The sequence below is a fragment of the Ailuropoda melanoleuca genome, chromosome 10 (assembly GCF_002007445.2).
Source record: "Ailuropoda melanoleuca isolate Jingjing chromosome 10, ASM200744v2, whole genome shotgun sequence".
In the NCBI taxonomy this organism is placed as follows: domain Eukaryota; kingdom Metazoa; phylum Chordata; class Mammalia; order Carnivora; family Ursidae; genus Ailuropoda; species Ailuropoda melanoleuca.
The window spans coordinates 67,464,270-67,492,171 of NC_048227.1; the positions used below are offsets into that span (position 1 = coordinate 67,464,270).

The 27,902-nt window shown below is 35.6% G+C and overlaps 1 protein-coding gene across 3 annotated transcripts in view; it reads right to left on the bottom strand.

Annotated features, from left to right (window-relative positions):
• The window catches only part of LOC100467154 (mannosyl-oligosaccharide 1,2-alpha-mannosidase IA), a 177,251-nt gene that overhangs the window by 41,623 nt on the left and 107,726 nt on the right, over positions 1-27,902 (bottom strand). For all 3 annotated transcript variants that reach the window (XM_034669054.1, XM_034669056.1, XM_034669055.1), the window contains exon 6: positions 26,831-26,925. In XM_034669054.1, coding sequence (XP_034524945.1) covers positions 26,831-26,925 — 95 coding nt within the window. The remainder of the gene's footprint in view (positions 1-26,830; positions 26,926-27,902) is intronic.

Here is a 27,902-nt window from a genome sequence, read left to right on the forward strand (position 1 = left end):
TCAATTTTTAACTTTTTAAGGGACCTCCACACTGTTTTCCAGAGTGGCTGTACCAACTTGCATTCCCACCAACAATGTAGGAGGGATCCTCAATGCTATTTTAATTTGTATTTTTCTTTTTGAGCTTCTGATGTTCAATGGCCAATGCATATCTTTTTCTGAGAAGTATATGTTTATGAATTTGTCTCATTTACGTATTGGTGTTATTGTCTCTCCCACTCTATTATTTTTTATAAATTAAAAAAATACACATTTAAAAAATCATACAAATTTAAAAATGAATTTTAAAAAATGCATACTATTTTGAGTGAAACAATAGAAAGATGAAGTGAGAAAAAGCTAATATTATATGCCTACTCCCCTATAATGCCTCCCACCTGCCAATCCTAGTTAGCCAATGTTCTCATCTACATGCATACAAACATACGGGGATGTGCATATATCAAGGATTTGTTCTTTTCAATAAAATGGGATTACGTTAATGTACTTTACTTTTGCAAGGTACTTGCTTCAATTAGTACCTCATCAAAGAAACCTTTCCAGGATAATAATTTTAACAGCTGCATAATAATATTCCATAAAATGGATAATCACATTTAATTAAGACAGTCCTCTATTGACAAACAGGTAGACCTCTCTAATTTTCAAATACTATAATCATGCCACATTAACCAACCTTAGATATATTAAAGCTCTTAGAAAGAGTTATTATTTTTTATTATTACATTCAATTAGCCAACATATAGTACATCATTAGTTTTTGATGTAGTGTAAAGAAAGAGGTTTTTATACATTAAGTAAATTTGCCTTTTATCCATCATGTGTTTTACAATTTTTCCCCAAATTGCTGCCTTTTAATTTTACTCATTTTTCCCCCTATACTAATTTTCATTTGGTAGGCATTCCATTTTCCCTATGTATGTCCTAGGTTCTGTGCTCTATTTCCAAATAGAGCAAAGTCTTTTCCCTTTACCCAAGATTATGTTTTAAAAATTGTGAAATGTGAGCAATACCTTCTTTAAATTGACTTAACAGTGAACATCACAGTATCATTGTATTTAAATATTTTATATTTTTAAACCATAAATAATTTTGTTTCTCACATCATTTATCACTTTTTTAAAAAATTGCATAGGTTCTCCTATTCAGTAGCTTAGCTCCTTACAGCTAATGAATATCTAAGTATTCTAAAGTTAAGTTCTCTTAGCATTTCTTCTTTTTTTTTTAATATTTTATTTTCAAGTAACCTCTACACCCAACATGGGGCTTAATAAACTCACAACCCTGAGATCCAGAGTCACATGTTCTACTGACAGAGTCAGCCAGGCACTCCATTAGCATTTCTCTCTCTCTCTCTTCTTGATCTTACTGCAAAACTTTACTGATTTATTTCTTCCCTATAGAGATTTAGTAGTTTCACTAATAATTCCCAAATAAAAGAGGAGAAAAAAGGTTGCATTTAGTCAACAATGGAGAACATTCTGAAGAATTTAGACAGCAAAGAGGCTATAGGTAATGGAGAAAATGGGCCAGATCATGTTTAAACATTGTTTACATATTTAGAGACTTCTGAGGTGTGACCTTGGGCAAGTCCCTTAAACTCTCTAAGGCAGCAATCTCTTTACCTTTAAAACAAGGTAATACCTGTACAACCCACCTTGTAGGATTTTCACAGGATCAAATGGGATAATACATATGAAAGTGCTTTGAAACTATAAAGAGTTTAGCCCAAGAAAGTATTTTTATCTTTTGCATTAAGCAACTGACATTTAGCTAACCAAAAGAAATCTGGTTTTGGGTTTTTCTCTTCAATTTTAGAGATGTCTACTCAATAAAAATAAATTCACCAAATGTTCACTTGGAGATAGAAATTATAACACAAGTAATAATGAAACAACGTAAGGCATTCCCAGGAGTTAAAAATGTAACAAATTGCTACTGTTAACAGCCAAATTTCTTAAAGGAATTTAATTGCTGTTCAACTATCAAATATGTAACACTTCAAGAAACCTCATATGTGTCTTACAAGTATTCTAGAAAAAGGTAATTTAAAAAGTATTTCTAGTAGTAAGAGACAGCTGCACAGACCAATGACATTTTATATGCATTAATTAGGAAGAGAACAAAAATCCTGTCTAGTGATTTTTTTCCTGTCCAAAGGTACAAAATCTTAATCTGTTTTGGACAGGTGCAGTATATTCTTTTTGCAAGGCAGCTAAATAATTAATTAAGAGACTTAAATGAATCTTCATTTAAAAAAAATCCATCTACTTATGAATATTCATATGCTTAGAAAATTAGCAAAGATTATTCTCAAATTATCTCCTGCCAAAGGAGGACTTTTGCCACAACATTCATTTTAGAATGATTTTTAAAAGCCTACCACAGAAATTTTTCTTGGGCCAGACTTGCTCATTATGTCAACTACTTTATTATAGGTAATATGTAATGCTTATAAAGGACATTATCATTTCCATAGCTGCCGATCCAATCAACTGTGCATCAAGGGGTTAAACCCAAACAAAGTTTAAAGCCTTATTCTAAAGGGTAAAGATTTGATAACTTAGGATTTTATTTTACTTGGCAAGTTTGAAGAGACACGTAAAATAATTTTTTTTTTAAAGTTAATCTACACTTTGGGGCACCTGGGTGGCTCAGTTGGTTAAGCGACCGACTCTTGGTTTTGGCTCAGGTCATGATCTCTTGGTCATGAGATCTGGCCCATGATGTGCAGCCCCTGAGCATGGAGCCTGTTTAAGATTCTCTCTCTCCTCTCCCTCCACCCCACCCAGTACACTTGTGCAAAGTCGCATGCGTGCACCCTCTCTCTCTCAAAAAAATTAATCTAAACTTTAAATTTAATTAAAATTACTTTCATATAATGTCTTGGTTGCAGGTAAAATGGTTTAAATTTCATTCTTGTTAGAATTACTTGTAAATAAATGAAGCAATGAAACCAATGTCAAAAATAATAGTTCTTCATAGACTGACTAGTAATTCGTACTTTAAAAATACCTATGGAGGGGTCCCTGGGTGGCTTAGTCAGTTGAGTGACTGATTCTTGGTTTTGGCTCAGGTCATGGTCTCATGGGTTATGAGATCAAGCCCAATGTCAGGTTTCTGCTTGAGATTCTCTCCCTCTGCCCCTTCCTCCACATGCACTCTCTCATAAATAAATAAATCTTATAAAAACACCCATTGGGTACCTCCTTTAAATGCAGGCATGACAGGTAGGATGTTGTTTATATAATTCAATTAATCTTTACAATAACCAGGTGGGTAGTATTAGCTTACTGTTTACCAGAAGAAACTGAGACTCAGCAAGGCTCAGTGACTTGTCCAAGGTTTTCAGTTAAGTGACAGAAATAGGGTAGGATTCCATATTAGGTCTGATTATTTTTACAGTGTATGGGCCACTCTTTTCATATACTATATCATGTTATTTTTCATGCTCCTGTATGTGTTGGGGGTTGACCAGCTAGTTTCTGGAATCTAGGAGCCTAGAAGAGCAAAAGGAATTTTTAGCAGTGAAACTGAGGTATTACCAATCAGCATTTATTTGAAATAATATATTTTTAAGGAGAATAATATATATGGAATAGACTCATACTTTTTTCTTTAAGATAAAAATCCCAGTGCAAACATGCTATAAAGAGATAAAAAGAAAAATAATTCTGATATGTTGTGACTAAATAAAACAAGTTCTGTTTTTTTAATGCCTCAACAATGAACTCTAAATGTCCAGGTCAACAATAGTTACTAGATCCACAAGCCCAACATTTTATCAAAATCCGAAAGTCCTTTGAAAATGAAAAAAAATATTTTTCTGTTTTTTTAAGGATTCAGGTCTTAAAGGCCATATTTTTTCTCTCTCAATATATATTTTTATTAGATATAAAACATTCCAAAACATTAAAAAGCATAAAAAATAAAGTTTTATTCCAATTCCTGTCCTATCCTCTCTTTTCCTATTCTTTTTCACAAATAATCACTATCATGTTTCTTGAATCTCATTCCAAAGATATTTTTTTGTGTATACTATATGAATAAATATAGAAAGTCTTTTTACATACATAGTAGCAGACTAAGCACTGTTAAAACCATATTCTTGTTTCATGTCTAGAATGTGTACAGACTCATCTTTTAAAACTTTATTTTTAATAGAAAAATTCAAACATGTAAGGTAAAGCAAAAGTTCAATAGGCATCTAGATTTATTCACATACCCACCACCTAGATTTAACCACTAATAATATTTATATTGCCGCCATATGTACCTCACCTATTTATTTGTAAGTCTATTAGCATTCTTTTGGGGGAATTATTTTAAAGAAATCATAGACATCAAGCTATTAAATATTTCAGTGCTCATCTCCAAAAAGCAGAGACATTTTCCTATATGACCATAATATCATATGGTATCAAAGAATATTAATAATTTCTTCAAATCATCTAATGTCTACTCTTTACTCAAGTTTCACCAACTAACCTCAAAATGTGATGAACCATTACTTTTGGCTATAGTATAGTAACACAAGAGAAATATTATAGCTTTGATCTAACATGGCAAGTCTAAAGTGTTTATTTTTAAATTGTTGTTGTTGTTGTCATTTTATTTTTATTAGTGCCTTTCACCTCTATCCAAAAGCAAAAACAACAAGGAAGAAATACCAACTGTCTAAACTTCATTCTGACATTTGCCTAGAAAACTTTTTTCACCATGACTAGCCTTCCACAGTTTTACATGCATAAAATTGCCAGGATTCTAGCCTCATGTTATTATTCAAAAGGAAGGGAAATCAGTTGTGACGGTTGCACAACTCTATGAATATACTAAAACCACTGAATTGTACACTTTAAGTGGGTGAATTGTATGGTATGTGCATTATATCTCAATAAGGCAGTTTTTAAAAAAAGAGAAGGGAGGGAATACTCCTTCTAAAATATTATCTGAACAAAATTAGTTCCCTAAAGTAGAATATTGAAGTTTTCTTTGTATCCTTATTAATAAAATAAAAGCCTAATAATTAAAATAAATAAACTAAAGCTTCTACTGACTCTACTCTTTTGATTACGTAACCTTACAATTTTGACTTTGGCTAAAGTAAGCACAGTATGTGGAGACTGTTTAAACAAAAAAGGATAAATCAGAAATAACTTTTTTTCTGCTCTATAAAAACCAATCAAATAACCTTTTAGCAAAAAGAAAATCTCATAATAAATTTAAAGTTATGTGACTTAAAGGGAAATAAGTAATCTTGTTTCATAGGTGGTACTGAATTAGCACAAGCATTCTGCAGGGAAGTTTGGCAAAATGTATCAAAAGTATTAATAATATTCACATACACTTATTTAAAAATTCTAATTCCAGAAATTTACCCTAAAGAAATAATTATAATTTTATCCCCAAGTATAAATATTTATATCCCCAAGTAAATACATGGGCTGTGCATTCAAGTACTATTTATACTAGTGTAAGACTGAAAGAATTTCGCTATTTAACAAGAGAGAAAGGTTGAAAACTTACAGTCCATCTAGAAGACCCAATAGTATGCAGCTATTAAAGATCATGTAAGAAAGTGCTTAATAACATGAAGAATTTTTTATAACATTTTTGTAAAAATGGAGGGACTTCTGGCTTCCAGTAATGATGAAGGGTATTGGCTGGCAAATACTCCAGAAAGTTACAATTATAAAATCTGGTTGCTCCCTCTTCCATGTGTGTGTATGTGTGTAATGCAAGTGTTTTAAAGGCACTGGAGAGTGACCAAAAGCAAGCGTAAACTAAAGGAGTGTTAACCACTGAAGGACAGTGACTGCAATGGATTAGAATTTGAGTTAGTGCCTTTTTTCCATAATCTCACAAAATTGCAGGCTTACTTTACAGTTAAAGGTTGGCAGAGCAGCTGACAATTTAGTGAGGGGAAGGAGGTGGAGTGAGGATAGTTCTAGAAACTTATGAGCCATACAGGGGTGGGACCAAAAATCTGAGTATAATCTCTGCCCAAATCCCTGCTGGACCACTAAATCAGATACCAGTGGATCACCAAGAAAACAGCTGGCAGAAACCAGAAAAACCTTGTGAGTTTACTGCTTTTTCTGACTCAGGTACTCCTATATTTCTGCCTAACTCAGGAGGCAGAAAGCAAAAGCCTTCATGATTTCATGTATCAGAGGACAGAGCTTGGTGATGGTTTACCACAAACGTTGCCCAAATCTTTGACCAAATGCTAAATTGCACAGGTACAGGGAAGATCCCTAGGAGGTCAGATTTAAAAAACAGTAACAGCTGGAACTGAAAAACTGAACAGAAATCTCAGCTGTTGCACACTGCAGGGGACACAGAGTTTATGATTTGGATCTAAGAGAGTTAGCAGCTTGCTAAGCAACAACAAAATAATTTTCAGAATAACACATCAGGGTTACTACATATATCCACAATATCTAGTTTTTAGCCAAAAATTACTAGATATGCAAAGAAACAGGAAAACGTGACCCATACTCAGGAAGGACAGTTAAAAGAAACTCACTCTGAGTGGGTCTAGATGCTGGGTTTAGCAATGTCTTCAAAACAACTATTTAAATAATTCAAATAATTAAAGGGAAACTTGCCAAAGAAACGGGCAGAATGAACCGCATACTTGAAGATATCAATAAAATGATCAGATCTGAAGAACAGAGCAAAAATAGACTAACTATAAATGAGCAGAGCCTTGGAGACCTGTAGAATAACATTTAGAAGTCAAACAGAATGTAACTGTAGTTCTAGAAAGAGAGAAGGAGAAAAGAGACAGAAAAAAATTTTTGAAGAAGTAACAGGTGAAAACTTCCTAAATTTTGTGAAAGCAGGAAGGTACAATCTAAAAAACTCAGTTAACACAAGCAGGATAAATACAAAAAGAACAACTCCTCACTAGGTACATCAGAGTCAAACTTCCGCTAGCCAAAGAAAGACCATGAGAAAATTTTGAAAGCAGGCAGAAAATAAACAGCAAATTACATACAGGGAAACAATGATAACACAATGGCTGACTTCTTACAGAAACAATGGAGGCCACAACTTACAGGAATTACATATTCAAAATGTTGATAAAAAAATCTGAAAATTAAAAATTCCATATCTGATGAAACGCTCCTCCAAAAATGAAAGGGAAATAGGTATTTTTGGATAAGCAAAAACCTGAGTCTTTACAGCAGATCTGCAGTAAAAGAAATACTAGAAGAATATACTTAGGCTGAGGGAATGACTGTGGATGAAAACTCAGATCTAAAGGAAGGAATTAAGGGCACTAGAAATGGCAAAATTATGGAGGTAAATATAAAGTATGTTTATCTAAAAATGTCTATCTCTGCTTATTTGAGTTTTTTCTTTTCCAAAGGATAGGGAGGTTAAAAGAATATTGTTGAAAAGTTCCTGTATTTTACCTGAAATGCAATATAAATTCTAAGTAGATTATAATCCCTAGAGCAAATCTATATATCCACATACACACCTAAATATATAATATATATATAGATATATAACACTGTTTTTACACCTGAAACTAATTTAATACTGTATGTTAACTAAACTGAAATTAAAAAGAAAATTAAAAAATATAATAATAATATATCCCTTTTAAAGGAACTGCTGGCCAACTTGTCCAACTTTTGCTCTGGAAGGGGATATTATCTTAATTACCTTGGACAGCAACAAAACAAAAAACCAAAACAAAATAATATAAAACAAAGACATATTAGATACTTTATCTTCTGAGGCTGTATAAAACATCTCTGAAAAGATAGGGAAAAAGTTGATAAGCTTCAACAATTCTACCTCTAAGTATTTACCTAAGAGAAATGAATACATAAGATATTCACATAAAGACTTGAACATGAACTTTCATAAGCAGCTTTATTCATGATCACCAAAAACTGGAAATAACACAAATGTCCATAAACAGAAGAATGGAAAAACTATGCTACATCTATACAATGAAATACTCCTCAGCAATAAAAAGGAATGAACTATTATATACAGAAAAACATTAATGAACCTCAAACACTGTGCTGTACAAAAGAAACCGGGCAGAAAAAAGCACATACTGTATGATTCTCTTTGTATAAAATTCTAGAAAGGGCCAAACTCATTTATAGTGACAGCAATGTATCAGTGATTGCCTGGGGGGTCAGATGAAGGGGAGTGAATGATTGCAAGACTCACATGGAAGGTTTTGTGAATGATGAAATGTTGTATATTTTGATTGTAGTAGTGGTTATCAGAGGTGTATGCTTGTCAAAATTCACTAAAGTTTACCTTTAAAATTGATGCATTTTTGCATGTAAATTATACCTCAATAAACTCAATGAAAGAAAAAAAAGGCACAAAAGTGCATTTCCTTGTTGTTTCTCTAAAAATGAGAATTGAGTTTTATACTGGATCAAAATTCTATAATATGAAAAGAAGGGAAATTTATTTAAAATAATATTTACTAAAGATTAATTTATTCATCAAAATTATAAGAAAATTTATCATTATAGAGAAGTACACCTGTAATATTCATTGCTCTATACTTTTAAATCCTTAGAAAACCAAAATTTTTCTAGATATATGAAAATACCTATTGGAGTGACAAAGGGGACTAGAAAAAATGCTTGATTTTCTCTTAGTTTAACATATTTAATGGAAAGTTAAGCAATGTTGGACTATTAAACTGATCAGACTTGTGAATGGTTTAGACAGATCCTTGTAATACACCTTTCTGGTAATTATGTATTGATTCTTTACTGGTATATTTATTCCTTGATAACTTCATGGGAGAAAGTTTTACTTCAGTTCAAGATCAAATAATCTGATTAACTTCATTCTAACCCTACAGGTGTTTCAGGTGTTTACAACGAATCCAAAGCTTTGGTCAAAAAAGTCACACTCTAAAAATATCATGATATTGTGATATTGACTTAGGGTTTTCTTTAATATATAGCTTACCCTTGAACAACGTGGGGGTTAGGAGGGCTCACCTTCCAACACAGTCGAAAATCCTCATACGACTTTTGACTCCTCAAAAACTTAACCTATTGCTGATCAGAAGCCTATGATAACATAAAGAGTTGATTAACACATATTTTGTATGTTTATGTATTATATACCGTACTCTTAAGATAAAGCAAGCTAGAGAAAATGTTATTAAGAAAATCATAAGAGAAAATATACTTACAGTACTGTGCTGTGTTTATTGAAAAAATCCACACATAAGTGGACTTGCACAGTTCAAACCTGTGTTGTTCAAGGGTCAACTGTATATTAATAATTCTTAAACACCTTTTAATGATTCCTAGAACGAATTTTTTTACTGAGAAGAAACATCTAGACTTGCCATTCAAATACACACCTTTGCCTTACCCTCCTCTTCTCTGACACAGATATTTCCCCTACTTGGGCCCCACTGCCTGGATGGCCACTCCATTCTCTTCACCTCAATCTCATCTATACATCTGCTTGACCTCAGCCTGAAATCACTCTTGAGGAGAGCTGTCTCTGACCTCCCTCCAATTTGATATATTTTTGTGATTAATTAATGTCTGCTCCCATAGACTGTAAATTCCACGAGAAGTGAAGTATTTGTTGATTTGTTTGTTTTTACCAGTTTATCCCCTGCCCCTGGCATAGGGGGAGTGTTTAGGGGGTTGGTGTTTATCTGATGTTTGCTGAATAAATGAACACGTTCCTTTAATAAATGAGCATGTTTCCTTAGCTTGTCCCGATCAGAGCACTGGTCTAGCTCACCAGCTGACTACTCTCCCTGAGCAGCTTCTCTGTGCCAGTGCTCACTCCTGTTTAATATAACTGTACCAACGACAGTTATATGTAAAATATAAAACTGGACCTCAGGTAACAATCACAAGAATGTATCTTGGACCACATGGTCTTTCTGCTGATTATACCATGCTATGCTTGCTTTGTACATGAGCATGCTTCTTCCTTGTCTTGCCAAAGCACTACTGAAACTTATTTTACCCTGTCATTAACCCTTGAAACCGCTTATCAAAATGCTAAGGAAAACTAGACTATGATCGGGTCAAGTTCCCCGAGTGTTAGAACTATATTCCTGAGTCTGAAAAAATTTTCACACAAAGGTATTTCCCTAGAGTTTAAAAGGCAAAGACAATGGGGTGCCTGGGTGGCTCAGTTGGTTAAGTGTCTGCCTTTGGCTCAGGTCATGATCCCAGGGTCCTGGGATCGAGGCCCACTTCAGGCTCCCTGCTCGGCAGGTAGCCTACTTTTCCCTTTCCTCCCTGCTCCTGCTCTCTCTCACTATCTCTGTCTCTCTCTCTCCAATAAATAAAATATTAAAAAAAAATGGCCAAGACAAGAGAACCGCACTGCTGGGCCACTGTCTGGGCAGTGGGTCAGCGATAACGGGGAATACTTGCCACACTGGGCTGTAATATTCCACTTTTATCATTCCAGACTCACTGGACTAAAGATCATGTGTATCCATTCTTAATAGGACTTACTTTCCAACTCATCGTCTAATTACAATGCTTTCATACCAGAAAATTATGAAGAATGTTTTCCCAAAGTGGTATCTCTACTTTGAAAATCAGCCTACCTGACCAAACCTTCTCTTCCATCCCTTAGAGTATCCAGACGTAATTTAAAATCTTTCTTATGATTCATATCTTTGGGAGTCTTGTTTTCTTATCATGCCAGAATAAGAGAATCTAAACAATATTTAAATAAATCATGGGACTTGGTACATTAGATTTTAAGGTTTAGATAATGGGGAAGCCTTAATCTCTTATCTACCTATGTAAAACAGAAAAATTGCAAATACTGAAATATCAATTTATAAAAAGATGCCTACATTATTTTCACTAAATAATGCCTTATTTACAGGATAGAGATTTGCCAAAAAGATACTTTTCCCACTTATACTTCAATGCACTGCTTTTTGTTGCAGGGGAAAAATAATTGATCACATTACTTTTTAATTCACCCAGAAGCTTTCATCTCTGTGCATTCAACACACAGTTATGTAGAACTTTTTAAATCCCACAACTTAATGAAATAGCTTTTATCTGCAGGAGGAAACAAAGTGTTAGGAGAACAAGGAAAGGAAGATGATTAAACTTGTCTAGGGTGGGGAAGGAACAAGATAGAAAGAAATTGGAGGAATCTTTGAGAATGGGTGACATAACTGGACCTTGAAAAATAGAAGTTTTTGGTGGTTAAAGGGTCTCCTTCAGCCACTGGGCTCTATACGCATGAACGTGGGGGTTTGAGAGCACAGTGCCTACTTGAAGAAAAGCACTACAGCTCTAGGGAAGCTATTAAAGATTCTAGACTAAAGGGAGAATGTGTGGAGAGCAGAAGGATAATATGTTTTGAGGAGATGACTATATCTATCTTACAACTATATCTATATCTACACAAACACAGTGGAATTGGAGGGAAGAGAAATTGGCAGCAGGGAGACTATTTCCAAAGCTACTGTTCTAGCTCAGAACGGAACCAAGGGGGGCCTAGAACTGGATGATGAATGAACATGGGAAAGCAGCTTGGCTGTGAGAAGTGTCAAAAATACTATGGAGATGAAATAGACAGGATCTGTGACTGACTAGCTGTCTGGGAGAAGTATTTAAAGACCTCAGGATGTTTGAACTGAGGTTATTGGTATAACAAAAGGTCAATCTGGAAGGGAAACTCATTTGGGGATTAAAATACTGCAGATAACTTTTGACAGATGAAGTTGAGACGCTGTCTCGCACTCAGCAGGATACAGGGATTAAATTCTGGAGTGAGGGCTGGGCTGGAGGTCTGGATTAAAGGGTGGTTATTGCCTTGTAAAATCTAGGGGGACTCTGGATGTGCTTTCATGTAAAGGGCTTGAAAGCCTCAGTTGTTCATAAATACCTACACCTACCTTCATGAAGACAGTGAGGACAAGAAGGCAGAGATGAAACAGCTACTCTCCACGTGAACTATTTGTGTCACGGAGTCAGGATCACACCAAAATGTGTGTCTAGCACCCTTGCCTTGCTCACAGCCACAGTCTTTACTGCTTGCCTAAAGATGACTACGCTTCCCAGCATCTTTTGGGCCTCTTCATCTGTGCCCTGAAGAAGGACCTGGACACTTGCCACTCATCTGTCACTGCAAGAGCTTTCCCAGCCTGGGAGGACGGAGACAAGTCAGGCCACTTCATCAGGGATGCTGTGCACCCTAGGGCAGGACCACAGATGCAAGGAGAAATGATGAATTTCTTGGAAGTGGTGCTGCCTATGCCATGTCTTGAAGGGGATGGGAGAAAGGGGACTTGTTCTAGACAGAAATAATATAAGTACACACATACACAAACAGAACGTAAGAGAAACCATGACACAATTGAGAAATTATACTGCTTTGTACAACAGAAGTATAGACTACAGAATGTCTTTCTGCCTAATTTTGATTTTTACTTAAGGTAATGAGTAACCACGAAAGAAGAAGACACAAGGAAGTGAGATGATAAACATTTAAAAAACATTTCCATTTAAAAAACATTTCAACAGTGTGGAACTTTGGAAAATTCTTGGGATATTGGCACAGGAAGATCCATTAAGGGTAACTGCAATGGCTGAAATAAGCGATGATGAGGGCTTGAGTGGAACAGAAGGAAGACAAGACCAGAAATGAATAGACAAAAGAACCGAAGTGAAACATTATGGATGATGAATCAGCAAGAAAGAAAAAGGATGGAGGGGCCCATAAAACAAGCTCCTGGAAGAAGGAAAAGTGGGTACATTCAGGTGTACACGTGATGGTATTAGATATTCTTTTTGGAGGGAAGAATAGGATTCAAGTGATTCAGGTACAAATTTAGTACAAATCAGAACACCCAGATGTTTTTATCTAGAGAAGACTCACAGGAAATTATCTGAACATCTCCACAAAGTAGGGAGGATGAAATGTTGATGAGGCGAAGAGAAAAGGAGAGGGAATGACGCCTCCAAGAGTCAAGACAAGGTGGGAGAGGGGACCAAAGACCTTCCTCACTCACCGAAGGCCTGCTCAATGGACTAAAAGAAGTATGAGTAACTGAATTGTAGAGAAACCCTTTTGCTCTTTCTGTATTATTAAGACTCTTATTAGATCCTGTCTCAAATTTTGACCCCGTTATCACCAAGACGGGGAGAAAACACAGAAGAGAAGAGTCACCAAGATGGCGGGAAGGAAGAAAAACTGGTTCTGTCAATAAAGGTTTGAAAGATTTATTCTAGAAGAGAAGATAAAGGGGAGATTTCCATAATCCTAGCTTTTATATACAGATAAGAAAGATGCTATGCATATAATTTCCCATTTTTAACTCTTTAGAGAGGAGATTCTATTTGTTTACATTTCTTTTTATCTTTAAATAGTGGAAGTGAGCTTGACAAAGGGTTCTCGTATATATATCAAAACCTAGAGTTATTGGTGAAATTCAGTTCTGGGAGTGTGGAATTCAACCAGACACATTGAAAACTTTTTTTTAATAACCTGAAAGTGCTTAGTCATCATTATAATACAAACAGACAAGCACCATGCTAGCCTATAGTGGGAGTAAAATAGCAGGTCATCTCCCCCTGTCTTTCCACCAGGTATCAGGAAATTTAAAAGCATAAAAGTATTATTATTATTATTTTTTAGTTCAAATAGTTCCAAATGATTTCAAAAGGAAATTTAAAGTGCAGAATTGGATATTTATGTCTGTGCCAGATTAGATTCAATCAAGTTAATGAAACTTTAAAAATATACATATATTCGGAACTCCCCTAGAGACTACAGAGAATGGCAGAAGCATAAGGCATTAATATTAGCGTGTCTGGCTGCCTATGGCTTATACACTCAGGCTTCCTCTTGCTTCCCATCTCTTCCTCTTTCCAGTCTTTTCCATTAGGGTAAACATAATGATAAATAAATTTTGCATCATCTTTTGGTTGGGAAGAGACCTAGGTTCTACTGTCTTTATAAAAACTCAAAAAGTAAATGCATTATCTTTATAGATTATTCTATATAGAGCCTACACTTACTCTACAAGTTCCAGTTTTTGAAACTTCTTTCTCAAATGTAAATATGAAATCAGTACTCTCTTGGTCATTGGCCTCAGAAACTCAGATTAGCAAATTCTGTAATTTGAAACCCTTCAAATCTAGCAAAAATTTTGGATACTTGCGCCAAATATGTCGCTCATTTTAAAATATCACTCCTCCAAGACAGACTGGCACCCGCAGCCATTTTAGTGCTTACCCAGTCAATATTAAATATTAATGTCTTTAAGCACTTTCTGACCTATTTTGTATTAAAATCAATAACTCACCTTAGAAAAGTTCTTGATCTAATTAACAATCTTTTCAGGCACACTTCCACAGCTGACCCACTTTAAAGTGGAGAAAATTAATACAAATAACAGAGTGTGCCACAAGATTATTCAGTCTTACAATATTTAGAGCTGGTTAAAAGTAATTTAGAACTTTCCTTGAAACCAATTTTAAAAATATTCTCAAGAGTAATCTAAAAAGGATCAAAGTCCACTTAATATAACGAGACAATATGCCCATTATAAGCCACCAAATGACAAGACACTGGTCTGGTCTTGACAAAGGTAAATGACATTTGGATATTTATCGTTTATGGCAGCAGTCTTTGAAGCAGAAAGCAAGACTCTTAATTAGAGCGCAGGAAGAAACTATCAAAGCTGCTATTTCTAAATTTTTTATCTGGAAAGAAAAGGAAAGCTTTATCAAATTAAATATTCAGATATTCACTGCTTCCCTCCCTTGGTGCTTATGTAAAAGGCTTCATACAAGATACCTCCATGATGTTCCTGCAGAGACTACACCGTGAGAAGAGGTCAGCAGGGAACCTCACTTGTTGTACTGCTGTCGTGACTCCTGACGTATTGTGCTCATGAGCTATAGAATGTCATCGATGCAGTTAATTTTAAAATCCAAGACCTTTCACAGTAATTATGATATTACAATACTTTGTAAAGAGATGGACAGTGACCATGAAAATATTTTGCAACGAACAGAGATTTTCTCATTGTCTTGGGGCAAAGCATTTAATCAGGAGTTGACATTTCAGAAAAGACAAAATGTCCTTATTTGCTGACGTTTTCTGGGACAAGTGGTTGTGGGTAGAATGTTAGCTACCAGATGATTTAGAAGGAGGAGGAGGAAGAGGAGGAGGAGGAGGAGAAGGAGAAGAAATAGGAAGAAAATAACACGCTTAATCTACAATTTGAAAAAAAAGTAACAATTTAACATAGATAAAGTATCTGAATTTGGAAAGAACTCTAAGGAAAGACCATTTAGAAGTTGGACATTTATGAAAATATTTATGAAAGTGGTTCACCTTATAACTATATTTGTATCAAACTTGAGAATGAAAGTTTCTATTCTGCTTTAAAATCTTCTAAAGGAAGAGTTCCAAAGGTTTTTCTATTAGTTTGCAAGAATTAAGGATGGTATCAGGAAAGGCTGACATTTTCTGGCAGAATTAGAAGAATATTCTTTGCATAACCAAAGGATGGGATTTAAAACAAACACCATGTTTAGGAAGATCAGCCAGTACACTTCTCTCACCAACACAATATTGTTATCTTTTCTGCCTGGACAGAGTTACAACCAAGTTTTGAAATAAGTAACACAGAGTAAGACCTTTGACTACTCATTGTATCACAAGCTTTAAACTGAAACGAAAAACAAAACAAAACAAAACAAAAGGAATCACACTGCTCTAAAACGATTGATTGCTCTTAAAAAAACATTTTATTTCCTCATCTATTTCTTATCCTTTACAATTTTACTTTTTGAGTGTTTTTAAATGTATAGGGCATATTAATACAGTGGTGCCTGTATACATAATTTACAAATAAAAGTACGTGTTCTAGGGTGAGTGCTCAAAAATAAGAGGGCAAAAAAGCTTAAAAGCCATGGGCTTACAGCCCTGATATAAGAGTGGGGTGCAAATTCCACCATGCAGCTAGCTACAATAATCGCATGTAAATAAGTGGCTAAAAGTGCTGCCTTTATACAGCGTTAACATGAATTTTTCAAGAACCACGATTTTAATGCCTCACAATTAATGAAATCACCATAATTTTAGTCCTTATTGCAGTCCTTATTTTAGGTTATTCCAATAATTTAAAAATAACCCTTCTTCAGCTGGGCAGTTAAATTGTGTAATTTACTTCCCTTTGTTGTTCCAGAGGACAATTCCTATGAGGGCTCTAGACTGTTTCCCTTGTTTGAGGAAGTCTGAGTTATAAACTGAACGCAGGGAGGCTTGTTAGAATTATAGATGTGTGTATACCTATTATACACACACACTTCTTTACATGAAAATCCATCCATTTATCCTAAGGTCTAACTAAAACACAGGTGGTAGGGATGGACAGTATGGATGGCTACCATGATGACTTCAGGATCCTGAAATTCCGTGATCCACACTTTTGGATCTAAAAGACCCCCAGCTTCTTGAATTCTGGGGTTCTGTCATAAACATTATCCCAGTAAAACTGATACACTTTATTAATCCCACTTCAACAAATGAGAAAACCAAAGCTTAGAGAAAGAAGATATGCGATCATGTTATTTTTTAATAGAGTTATATTCAGTGAAACACAGCATCTTAAACACACAGTTTGATGTGATTTGAGAAATATTTGTATTTGTCATACTATTCTTAAAGTAGTGGAAGCAGGACTTATATTCCTATTCTTTCTGCTGCCATGTTCTTAAACACAATCAGCAAAGCTATAGAAACTGGCACTGTCAGATATTTAAAAATTATGGCAATTCTGTAATTCATAATTCATTTATTTCCCAAAATCCATTTGCAGAGTGCCAACGAGGTATTAAAAGGCACTATGCTGACAGCTCTTTGGGACCGAGAGTGGGACAGGACATTCTATAGTCTCTGAGGAGAGAGGGCACCCACCCCAAGGGCACAGGCATAGAAAAACAGAGATGAGAGAAACCAAGAATGTGTTTGAATCATTTTGTCCAAGGCATATAGAAGATTTCTTATAAAATGTGCTTTAAGGATTCAGCAAATAGATTCACTGACCTTTGAAATAAATGCAGTCATATTTAAAAAGAAAGAAACACACAACAAATCCAAGGTATTTGTACGATGTACTCACACACAGCAATTAGAAATGATACCCACCTTAAAATGGTTTATGTTACTTTTATTGTACTTCCAGGGGGTAGAATAGATTTATGCTTAAATTTTGGAAAACTGCTCACTGATAGAACCATTATAGTAATTTCACTGGATCTGTTTATTAATTTGTCACAATTAAGTCAATAAGAGCTTTACTAATGTCCTATTACTTGATTAGTTTTGAAAGTGATTATCTTAAGAACTCGACTTAATTGGAAGCCTCTCAATTTACAAGGTACATTAAACTCTTAGTAGCATCTTAAGATTATTCAACATATGCAGGTCAATTACCAGTAATCACTGTTTTGTACAAATGTTCCATAAAAACTATAGCATGACATGACAAAGAGGGAAAGTAAGATCTAATTAATAATGCTAAACTCCAATTGACATTTCCAGGATAAAAGGGCAACATGAGCATTCATATAAAGTGTTCCTAAAACTAGGTCTGTTACTAAAAATCAAATAAAGAAAATCTAGCAACTTTCTACCTTACAGATGAAGATAATTTGTCATGATTGCTAAATCACCAAATTGCATTGCCTGTGCTCGTGCCCAGCTGCACATTAATTTCCAAATTAGTAAATTACAATTAATTCTTATTGCTCTATCACTTTTCTCTTTCTGGTTAATAAAAGAGACTGTAATCAATTATTGTTCACCCCATTTTTAAGAACAGATCAACTACAACTATTACTGCATGAGCAGGAAACATGGAGTGGTTAATGTACCCACTGAGATTGTAAAGCCTTTAAAAATTATTGGCTGTAGTATAAATACTTTATATTGACCTTCCAATTTCCAAAGATTCAATGTAGTTACTTGAATATTTATAATGATTAGCAATAATAAGGGCTGAGAAAGTGCTATGACACCGAGGCTGATTTCCAAACATCTAACCAAATGATTTCATAAACTTTTAAATTAAACTTTATTAATCAGATATTTGAAAGGTTTGCCCCACACTAAAAACATGAGCCTGGTCTTGAGATTAATCACAGGAAAAATTGATTGCTGCTTCATTAAAAACCCGGGATAGCAAGCTCCTTGAAAAAATTATTCCACTGCTGACCTGTAAAGGCATTGTATGAATTATGTGTTCTGACTTGTTCCTAATTTAAGTCCTATACACAGAATACATTTCAAATTGCCAAGTCTGATTTGCCTTTGATTGTGTGAATACAGTGAACAAAGCTGAATCTGTAAAATACTAGTTCTGCGCCTTTGAAAAACTTGAGATGAAAGCCACTTTGAGTTTGTTGCATTCAAATAACTATAATTGTCCTTAAAATTGTCCTGGTGAGTTAACTGCTTAACCAGTAGGGCTGCCGTGGGGGAAAGCAGTGGTCATATTTAACAATCCAGTCCGTGGGTTTTGTACCAAGGATCTATCTGCTGAAAACTGAAGAGTGAGGAAGGCCTCTTAACAGACTTCCCACAGACCACAAGTCATTTTTTAAGGGATTTAAGCAGTCCTCTTGGGATAGATTGTCTCTCAATTGCCTACACAACACCTTTGATAAATTTCTGCACTTTAATTACTCATATGCTGTAATTCAGCCTTAAATGTAGGTACTTAAGGAAATACGGAAAAAAACCATTTTTCAGCATCTAATCCGTCATCGAATAGAACGTAGCCACTTGACTGCATTCACGTCAATTTTCTGCCGTCGCCCTACTGGAAGCACAGCTGAAATGATCCGTGGCAGGTGGGAATTCATGGAGCAAGAAGGTGGGGTGGTGTACAGAGGTCACGAGGACCGTGAAAGCCTGTGTTCAAAGTCAGATGTGGTCTGCTCCTTCCTCCAGGGAATAAAAGACAGTGAAAACCTCATTTACCTGGGTCTTAACTTCAACTATGGCCAGAGGAGTGGGAAGAAATGGAACAGTTCAGGCACCATTAGGTTTTACAAATTCTTACTGCCTCACAGAACCGCTTGAACTGCTCAGAACCGCTTGTCTCTTAAGTCTCAATAGAGGAGGATATACACAAAGCACATTTCAATTAAGTGCTGCTATCTTTACTGTCCACTTGGAATATATAAAGGCCTTTAGTCTGGTCAAGCTACTGAATGCTTGGCATAGATGTAGTGATCCGAAGCTTGGTGAGAGAACTAAATGATCCAGAAGAAGCCTAGGTTCCCTCCTCCTCTTCCGATGCAAGGGTGATCACAGCCTCTTTTCTTTGGCTCCGGCACGCCTGCAGGTGCACGGCCAGGTCACCAGCTGCTTAAAGTTGCTCTGCCTGAGCCTCAGGAATGGCTTTTATAGAAATGGCTCTCCTTTCTAGGTTACCCCGAAGTCCTTAATTAAAAATGCTTCCCCCCCCCTCCCCCTATGCTAAAATGGACCAACATTTGCTTTCTAGTCTTACTAGGTTAAAAAAATAATAGTGCAAGGGGAAAAAAAAGAACATGTAAACTCTTTCTTGGGTAATTAATGTCTGGAATTCGCTGCTTTTCAGAAGAAGCAACAAACTGCTTAAAGTGAAAATGTTGGGTGACTATTAACAAAAGTAGATTAGTCATAGAAACAGAAACCCCCACAAGGATATTTGGAGTTGGGGGCCTCACTGAGCAGCTCTGAGATTTAAGAATCCAAATGGCTCTGATGGCTCATTTTTTATATTACAATGGTTCTCAAAGTGTGGTCCTTGGGCCAGGAGCATCAGCTTCTGCATCAGCTGGGACCCAGTGAGAAACGCAAATTACTGGCCTTACCAAAAACCTGTCCAGTCAGGAACTCTGTGGATGGAGCCCAGCAATATGTGTTTTTAACAAACCCGCCAGGCAATTCTTACACACTCTAACGTTTGAGAACTACTGTTCTATTAAAGCTAGATATTTTCAAACCAATTTTCTAATATTTCTATATTTCAATGTTAAATTGACCATCAATGGACAGGGAAATGTTTTCAAAGGTAATTGAGAAGAGAAATGAAGCTGAAATCCTCAGGATATACATACTAGACTTAAAGCAGTGATTCTCAACCCTAGCTGAATATTGGAATGGCTGAAGAGGCTTGAAATTTGCCAGGACCTTATTCCAAGCCAAATGAAACAGATTGGGGGAGAGGGAGGCAGCAGTAATATATGCTTTTAAATGCCCTCGTTATTCTCAAGCACTGGAAAGATTGAGAATCCCTGATAGAAAGTAACCACAGCAGTTGGACCCTCAATAGAAGTGGGCAGCCTAAGAATTAGGAAACAGGGCTATGTGGATGTTTACAGCAAAAATATACACATATTTCACACACAAGGTTTGTGCCATATTATTTGAACACTAGCAGTAATTGGGAAAAGAACGTTGCATTTTATTGCTTTGCACTCCTCTTAAATCTTATGGATGGAGCAGTTCTTATTTTTAGAGGAGATAAATCACCAATAAATTTAATTATAGAGAGAAAACTGAGTTTTGACCCTATAGGCTAATTCCAAAATAATCTAAAAAATAATAAGTGTTTGAGTATGGATGGAGCCACCAGAGTCCTACATGTACTACATGGAGACATTCTCTCCACACTTCCAGCTGGTTCTACCAAGACCGTTTCTCTCCCTGACCTGGAAAATGGGACTTGAAAATGGTTTGGAAGCACTGAATGGCTTAAAACATGCCATAAAGAAGCATCAAAACCAAATTAGTTTTAACTACATATTATTTATCATATGTGTGTATATGTATATATGTATCCCCACATAATTTTATAATGAAAATTGAGAATAAGACCATAAATTAATAACTTCAATTTACATTTATTTCATATCACTTTAGCATGATAAATCTCCTCTTACAATTAATTCATTAGATTTCCACAAAACCTTTTGATGTCATCAGGATAAGTATGATTATTGCTATTATTTTAGTTTAATTTATGAGAAGACAAACTCAGTTTAATGAATTACCCAAGACCAAGAGCTATACTGACAATGTTAATAAATAGCTTTAACTATGACACTAATATTTTAATGCCTGATATTAATGACTTTGTACATGTCAGTATTAAAACCTTAAAATGTGGTTATTACTATTTCCAGAAAAAGTATAAATGGCAAAAGAATTAAAATAGATAAAAGAGGGAAACCCAGTTTAAGAAAACATTCAATCAGAAAAAATAAAAACACAGAGTAGGTTAGCTTAAGATGCTTGGAGAGACTGGAACTTCCTTCCTTCCTAGAGTTGGTTGGACTTCTCTTTGAATTCTTAACAGGTCCATAAAGCATATAAATAAAAAATAGAGTATAAGACACAGCCCTGATTTTACACTCAGGCTGTATCACTTCTGCAGAACCTTTTTTAGCATAACTAAGTGCTATTTTGCTTCAGAATATTAGCAAATCATTAAATAAGTTTGATGTGCTCACGCTAAGAAATGTGTGTCTTGATTTTTTAAGTATTGTTCTTATGATGTTAAAGTATGAAATTGTACTCTGCTTTATCTTAAGATCTGATAAATTTAATAATGTGGACATCTATATTTCAACTGTCAAATAAAACAGGGAGATATATGGTAATAATATTAAAAAATATTTAGCCTATTTTTAGACTGTCTTTCATAATTTGTGTCTATTAAAACCAACTATAATTAATATTTAAGCATTTTACACCACCAACGTAAAATGTGATAAAGGGGCTACAGCTTTTTGTTACAATATACATAGTACATGCTTCACACAGGATAATCTTGCTCTATTAGAAAACAGTAAGCTACATACTATTCTTAATTAAGGTCCTATTTCAGTTAAAGTAAAGCAATTTGCAACTTAATTATAATAATAATACAAATTGCAATGTAACTAATGATATAGTATGCATTTGTGTTGGTAGAGTAGTCAGTAAATAAGGCTTTACAAAGCAGGAAATAAAAACAGGTGAGGGAGTTGTGCTCATTCATCACCTTGCTGACTAATGAGAGCTGGAATGGAGATCAGTCACTTCCAGCACATTCTTTAACGTGCGCCACAAAAGCACGCTGTAGACAGTTCCACTAACCTAATATAACCACCAGGCAAGTGTTGCAAGTGTCAGTTTAGAAAAATCTACAAAGAGAAACAAGTGATAAAATAGTATATAGCTAAGACTAACTCATTTATCAAGAAAGACAGAATAATTATTAGGAATGCCCAGACTGTATGCCCTGTGATAGAAATGAATAATGGGAATATTAACTATATTATTTTAAATTAAGAACACACTGGAGAAAACCCCAAATCTAATAAGTTCACTCTACCTAGGCTGGAATTACACCCAGGAATATGGAAATGGTGAAATGCTTGATTTTACAAACCACAGAGGTGATTTTTCTTCTGTAGGGTGGAGGGAAAAAATGCAGAGGGCTTCCTGTTCACAGTAATAATAAGATCGGACATCAAATTTTGACATTTTCACGTTAGAGAAATTGAGTTCTACCAAAAATCTAATCTATTGAAGAGGCAATGCTTTCCTTTTAGCAGAGGTGTGATATAACTTATGCATCTTCATTCTACTATCGTATTGGTGAAGCCAGTATGTTAGTCAAATCAGGTTCTGTGTATAACACTAGGTATCTGTTCTAATTACCACTTGCTATTAAATCACAATTCTGATTAACTTACACCTTAATACAGCAGCTCTTGAATTAAGATTACAGATGTAGCAAAAGAGATAATTATATATATTTTTTTCTGAACAGATTTTGGAACAGAATTCCTAATGTAGCATACGAGTAAATTATTTAGATTCTCTGCTATTCTCAGTTCATACAAATGCTGAAATCCAATTTGGCTTATTGGTATTTTGGTTCCAAATGCATCAACTCCCCAATTCAAACTACTGCTTGCTTTAAATTCAACTCGGTGAGTACTTATTATCTCTCCTTGGCACAGACCATCTTACATTTGTCAATTACATGAATGAGTGTATAATATAGTAACATATGAAATATATATTCTGGTTTACCAAACAGGATGTGAATACCCTGAAGGAAAGACCATGTCTGTTATCTTTTTAAGTAAAGTGAAGAGAAACAGAAAATCTTCCCAGGACCTAGCATAGAAACTTCATCACAGCAGGGACTAAAATAAATGTTTATTTCTTACAAAGAAAAGGTAAAGAAACCAATTATCTTCAGGCAATAAACTGAATACTAGACATGTGAATAGGTAACACCTAGAAGTTCACATGTTTTGTTAACATATAGGTGTTGGCAAAGAGAAGCATCCATACTGTCAAAATTGAGAGGGAAGAGAACTATGCCATTATAGACAGCATATTCTATACTTCTCTCATTAAAATTATTGCCAAAATTTTCAAAGCCAATCAACAGTGAGTATGTAGCTCTTCTAAAAAGCATCCTTAAGCACTTTTTTCTCATGGGCATCATTCCACAGACACTCCCTTATCCTGAGAAGATAATTAAGAAAATATGCTTTTGCCAGACATATTTTTGCTCCTGTCTTTTGGAAATTCTACTGGTGACAGTCTTCAAAATACTAGAAAAGAAGCTCCACACCAGCTGTCCCTTATCCTCTGGCCCCTGCTGTGAAAATACAGAGATTCGGAGGAAACAGCATGGATGTGCATGTTGACAGGAACAGCACATGCTGAAATGCAGTTACTGCAGATAAAGATGAAACTCTGTCTTCTTCTCTTCGAGGGTATTCTTTAGGATGATAAATAAATCTCACAGCTGGAGGGAGAATGGATTCAATGACTACACTTGGCTGGGCAAAGGGATATACGGAGTTTTAGTGGATTGATAGTACTATTAATTTTGCCATGGCTTATTCTCTGAATTTGGGAAAGTCATTGAGCTCTTTAGTAAACGGGACTGAGAACAGATAAAATATATAATAAAAAAATTCATACAGATTGCCAGGAAGAAATTAAAAGTGTTCCTATCAGCTTTCAAAGGGTCACCTAATTTCCTCTAGTTTGACAATGAAAACATTAGAGAATACATAAATAAAATAAATAAAATGGCACATTAGTTTTTACCATATACAATTGTCCTGTAATCCTTAAAATTAAAAAATTCTAATGTAAAATACTGTAAATTCAAAATAAGGTTTTGTTTTGTTTTTTAAAGATTTTATTTATTTATTTGACAGAGATAGAGACAGCCAGCGAGAGAGGGAACACAAGCATGGGGAGTGGGAGAGGAAGAAGCAGGCTCATAGCGAAGGAGCCTGATGTGGGGCTCGATCCCATAATGCCGGGATCACGCCCTGAGCCAAAGGCAGACGCTTAACGACTCTGCCACCCAGGCGCCCCTCAAAATAAGGTTTTATAAAAAAAAAAAACAACCCACATAATGCCCCAGTTAATGAATTTTCAAGAGGTATAGCTATGAAAGATAACAGAGGATTCAGTATTTAATAGTTTTGAGAAGTATTCCTTTATGCACGGAAACATATCTCCACTGTACACTAAGGATAGATTTAACTAAGGAAAAATCCTCTTGGCTGTTAGAAATAAAAACTAAGTAAAATTAAATAGGCTTTAGAATAATCTAATTTCTTATGCTTAAGAGAGGCTACAACTAACTGAATAATATCAGTACCTTACAATAATTGGGTGAACTTTTGCAAAGATGCAGGTGCACACCTCTCTCTCTGCTAGTTTTAGTAGGGTCTTATTTAATTTCATTAACTTCCAGGACCCCATAGAATCTGAGAGTAAAAGGTTGGAGTGATCGTTCACTCCAGGATTTTAAACTTGGGGTTCCTAGATTCTAGGTGGGCTCCGAAAGTGCTGTTAGCTTTTGGAAATTGTGTAAAAAAAAAAAAAAAAAAAGGCGTACTCAGGAATGTGCATTTTATGAGAAGAGGGCCATGTTTCATCAGAATTTCAAAGTGGCCTATAAACCTGTAGAGGTTCACAAAACAACAGTAGCCTAACTACAGTTTACAAATAATCCTGGGGGTGGAAATGATTGCTCTCAGGACACCCAGAGTAGCTGTAAAATACCTGGAACCAGGTCTCCTGATAACCACCTATCTCAGTATATTATTGTGCCCATATCATTCTTCTCAGAGGGTAAGTAGGAAAAAAAAAAAAGCGTTAAACGTGTACAGTGTTTTCGTAAGCAGGTCTATTTCAGGTAGCAGAGTAGTTTCTAGGTCAGAATACCATCTAGAAATACAAAATCCAAAGATATGGAAGGTTATTATAGGTGATCTACATGAGCCAAATAAAAAAATCATGGACTTCCAAACACAAACACCATACTGCCTTCAGGCCTAGCACAGACCCACTCTTGCTTTAAGGCCCTGCAGTGTATGCTACGATCTTCAAGGTGACAGAGAAAATCACGGGACCTAAAGGGAAAAACGGAACCTGAGATACCACATCATGTAATAGAGAACTACCTCAAGTTAACATGGCCTAGTTGTGTGGTCTCTCCCTGTCTCACTGCTCAACGACACCCCTGCCCCAAACCCAAACACACACACACACACACACACACACACACACACTTATGCACAGGTACAGGGTGATTTCAAGGTATAGATAGTAACATACAAATGAAAACAAAGCATGACATTTAACTAATTTATTAACCAAATAAGTAATTTCATGATTATTTAAGATTAATTTTAGGAAAGAAAGTCACTAAAATAAATAATCAAGAATAAATGTGCATTAATCCTGCCAAACCACCCTGTACATCCTCTTGGTATTTCTAAACCAAGAAAGCTGTTTAATTTGGGGCTATGTATCAATGCGTGTATAAATGTCTAAGTACATATTCTATCTCTACCACTTACATACAGTATGATGTTAGGCAAATTACTTAATTTCTCTGCAGCACAAGTTCCTTATTAGTTTCCATTAGTAAAATGGCGATAACAACAGTATTGACCTCATTGGGTTAGTGTGGGATTGAATGTGGTAATACATGCAGAGAGCCTAGAACAAAGCTTCATATTTTATGATGATGAAATAGCTATCATTATCATCATCACCACGACAAGGAGGTACGTAAGCAATTAATTACTTGTGGGGAAGGTGTTAAAAAGGAAGCTTAAGATAAAACTGTTTATTGACAAAACGTTCAAGCTATCATGAAAATTCAAACCACTCCCTGGAAAATACCTAGGTTTACTAGAAGCAAAATTCCCATGACTTGGCTTAACAGGGTTCTCCACCCAAATGCATGAGAAGGTTGGGTTGATCTGGGTCAGCAAGGCAGTTCCCTTCCCCCCTTTACAACTGGGAGTGGGGCAGCCCAGGTGTTCCCTGCGTCTGTCACACCGGCTCCTTACATGGGAGATCTTAACAGTCCAAGGTTCTAGTTCTGCAATATCTCTGCTAGCAGATTAACTGAAGTAAGTGCTCTTAGGAATTGGATGCTATGGGAGTGAAATGCTTTCATGACCATTTTAAAGATAATGGGATGCTCTTGGCATCTACAGAGAAACAAAATGCAACATCACCATGAAATAGTGAAAACCTCAAATCATGTTTGACTTGGATGATTCTGTTGGGGTCATGCTATCCTATGACAGGGACCCATCCAAGGCCAAGGAACACTGGAAAACGTATAGCTTCCAACACAAGGACAGATGCCAAGACTGCTAATGGTATCAGTCACTGACATCATGTAAGAAATCATCCATACAGTTAAAATACAATATTGCATATTCCAACTTCAAAAATATGTTGTTAAAATGAAAAGTTTTACCTTTTTATATTCAGCAATGCCCAAGGTATTCCAGAGGGAGTATGAAATGCAGGTAGCAATTTTACCCCGAGTTCCACTGCTTTCTTTCGAAATATCTGAAAAGTTAAACAGTTATGTAAGCTACTGTTGTAAGCAAAACAAAAACTGTTATACTACCATCTCACATTTAGCACTTTTCTACTTTAAAATTTTCTTTATATGAAAAAATAAAAGTTTCTCAAATTAACAGAATTACCTAGCAAAGCAAGAACGGTCTAGGGGCCATCATGCTGTGGGGAATTCATTACCAATCTTGGTTGCACAATTAGAATCATGTTGGAAGATCTGAATAATGCTGCTGTCTGGGTTGCACTCCTGAGATTCTAAATTCTATGGGTTGGGGCTTCCAGACTAGAATTTTTTAAAGCACCAGAGGTGATGCCAGGTGATTCCAAAATGCAGCCAGGAGGAGAACCACTGCTGTTGGGGGTAAGTCCTGGATTGAAAATTGGGAGAACTGGTCCTGTTCCGGCTTCACTTATTTACTAGGGCCCAGAGAAAGGAGAAGTTTTAAAAAGACATATTATTACAAGTAATCTATATGTCCCCTCAGCTGTTTGCGGTTTTAACTTCCTCTGATGTTAAATGTGGGTGAAATGGAAGATACAAAGTTAAATTACGTACAAATTATCCCCAGAATGTATAAGGAAGATAATATATGCACATAAATATCTAGAATGTAGATAAAATGAGAGCCGGCAATAAAATCATCTGGGAGCTCAGATGAGCTGGAAGGCCGCGCATCTGGGTGAGGACTGTGTGCCGCACGTAAGGGGCTAGTGATACTAGAGATTGGAGTGGGAAGTGGAGACGGCATCCCTGGAGGCATCGGTGTAAACACAGACACAGGCAAGAGGGGGCAGGCAGGAGAAATGGAACAGGTCAGCTTGCCTAACCAAAAAAGGGAGGAAAACTGGTATCAAGGTCGGACATACACAACATGGGCCCGAATCATGGAGGGTCATAAAAATACATGGCTAAGAATTTTACTCTGTTAAAATGTGAAAAGATGGAAAGTTTTTAAAGTAGCCAG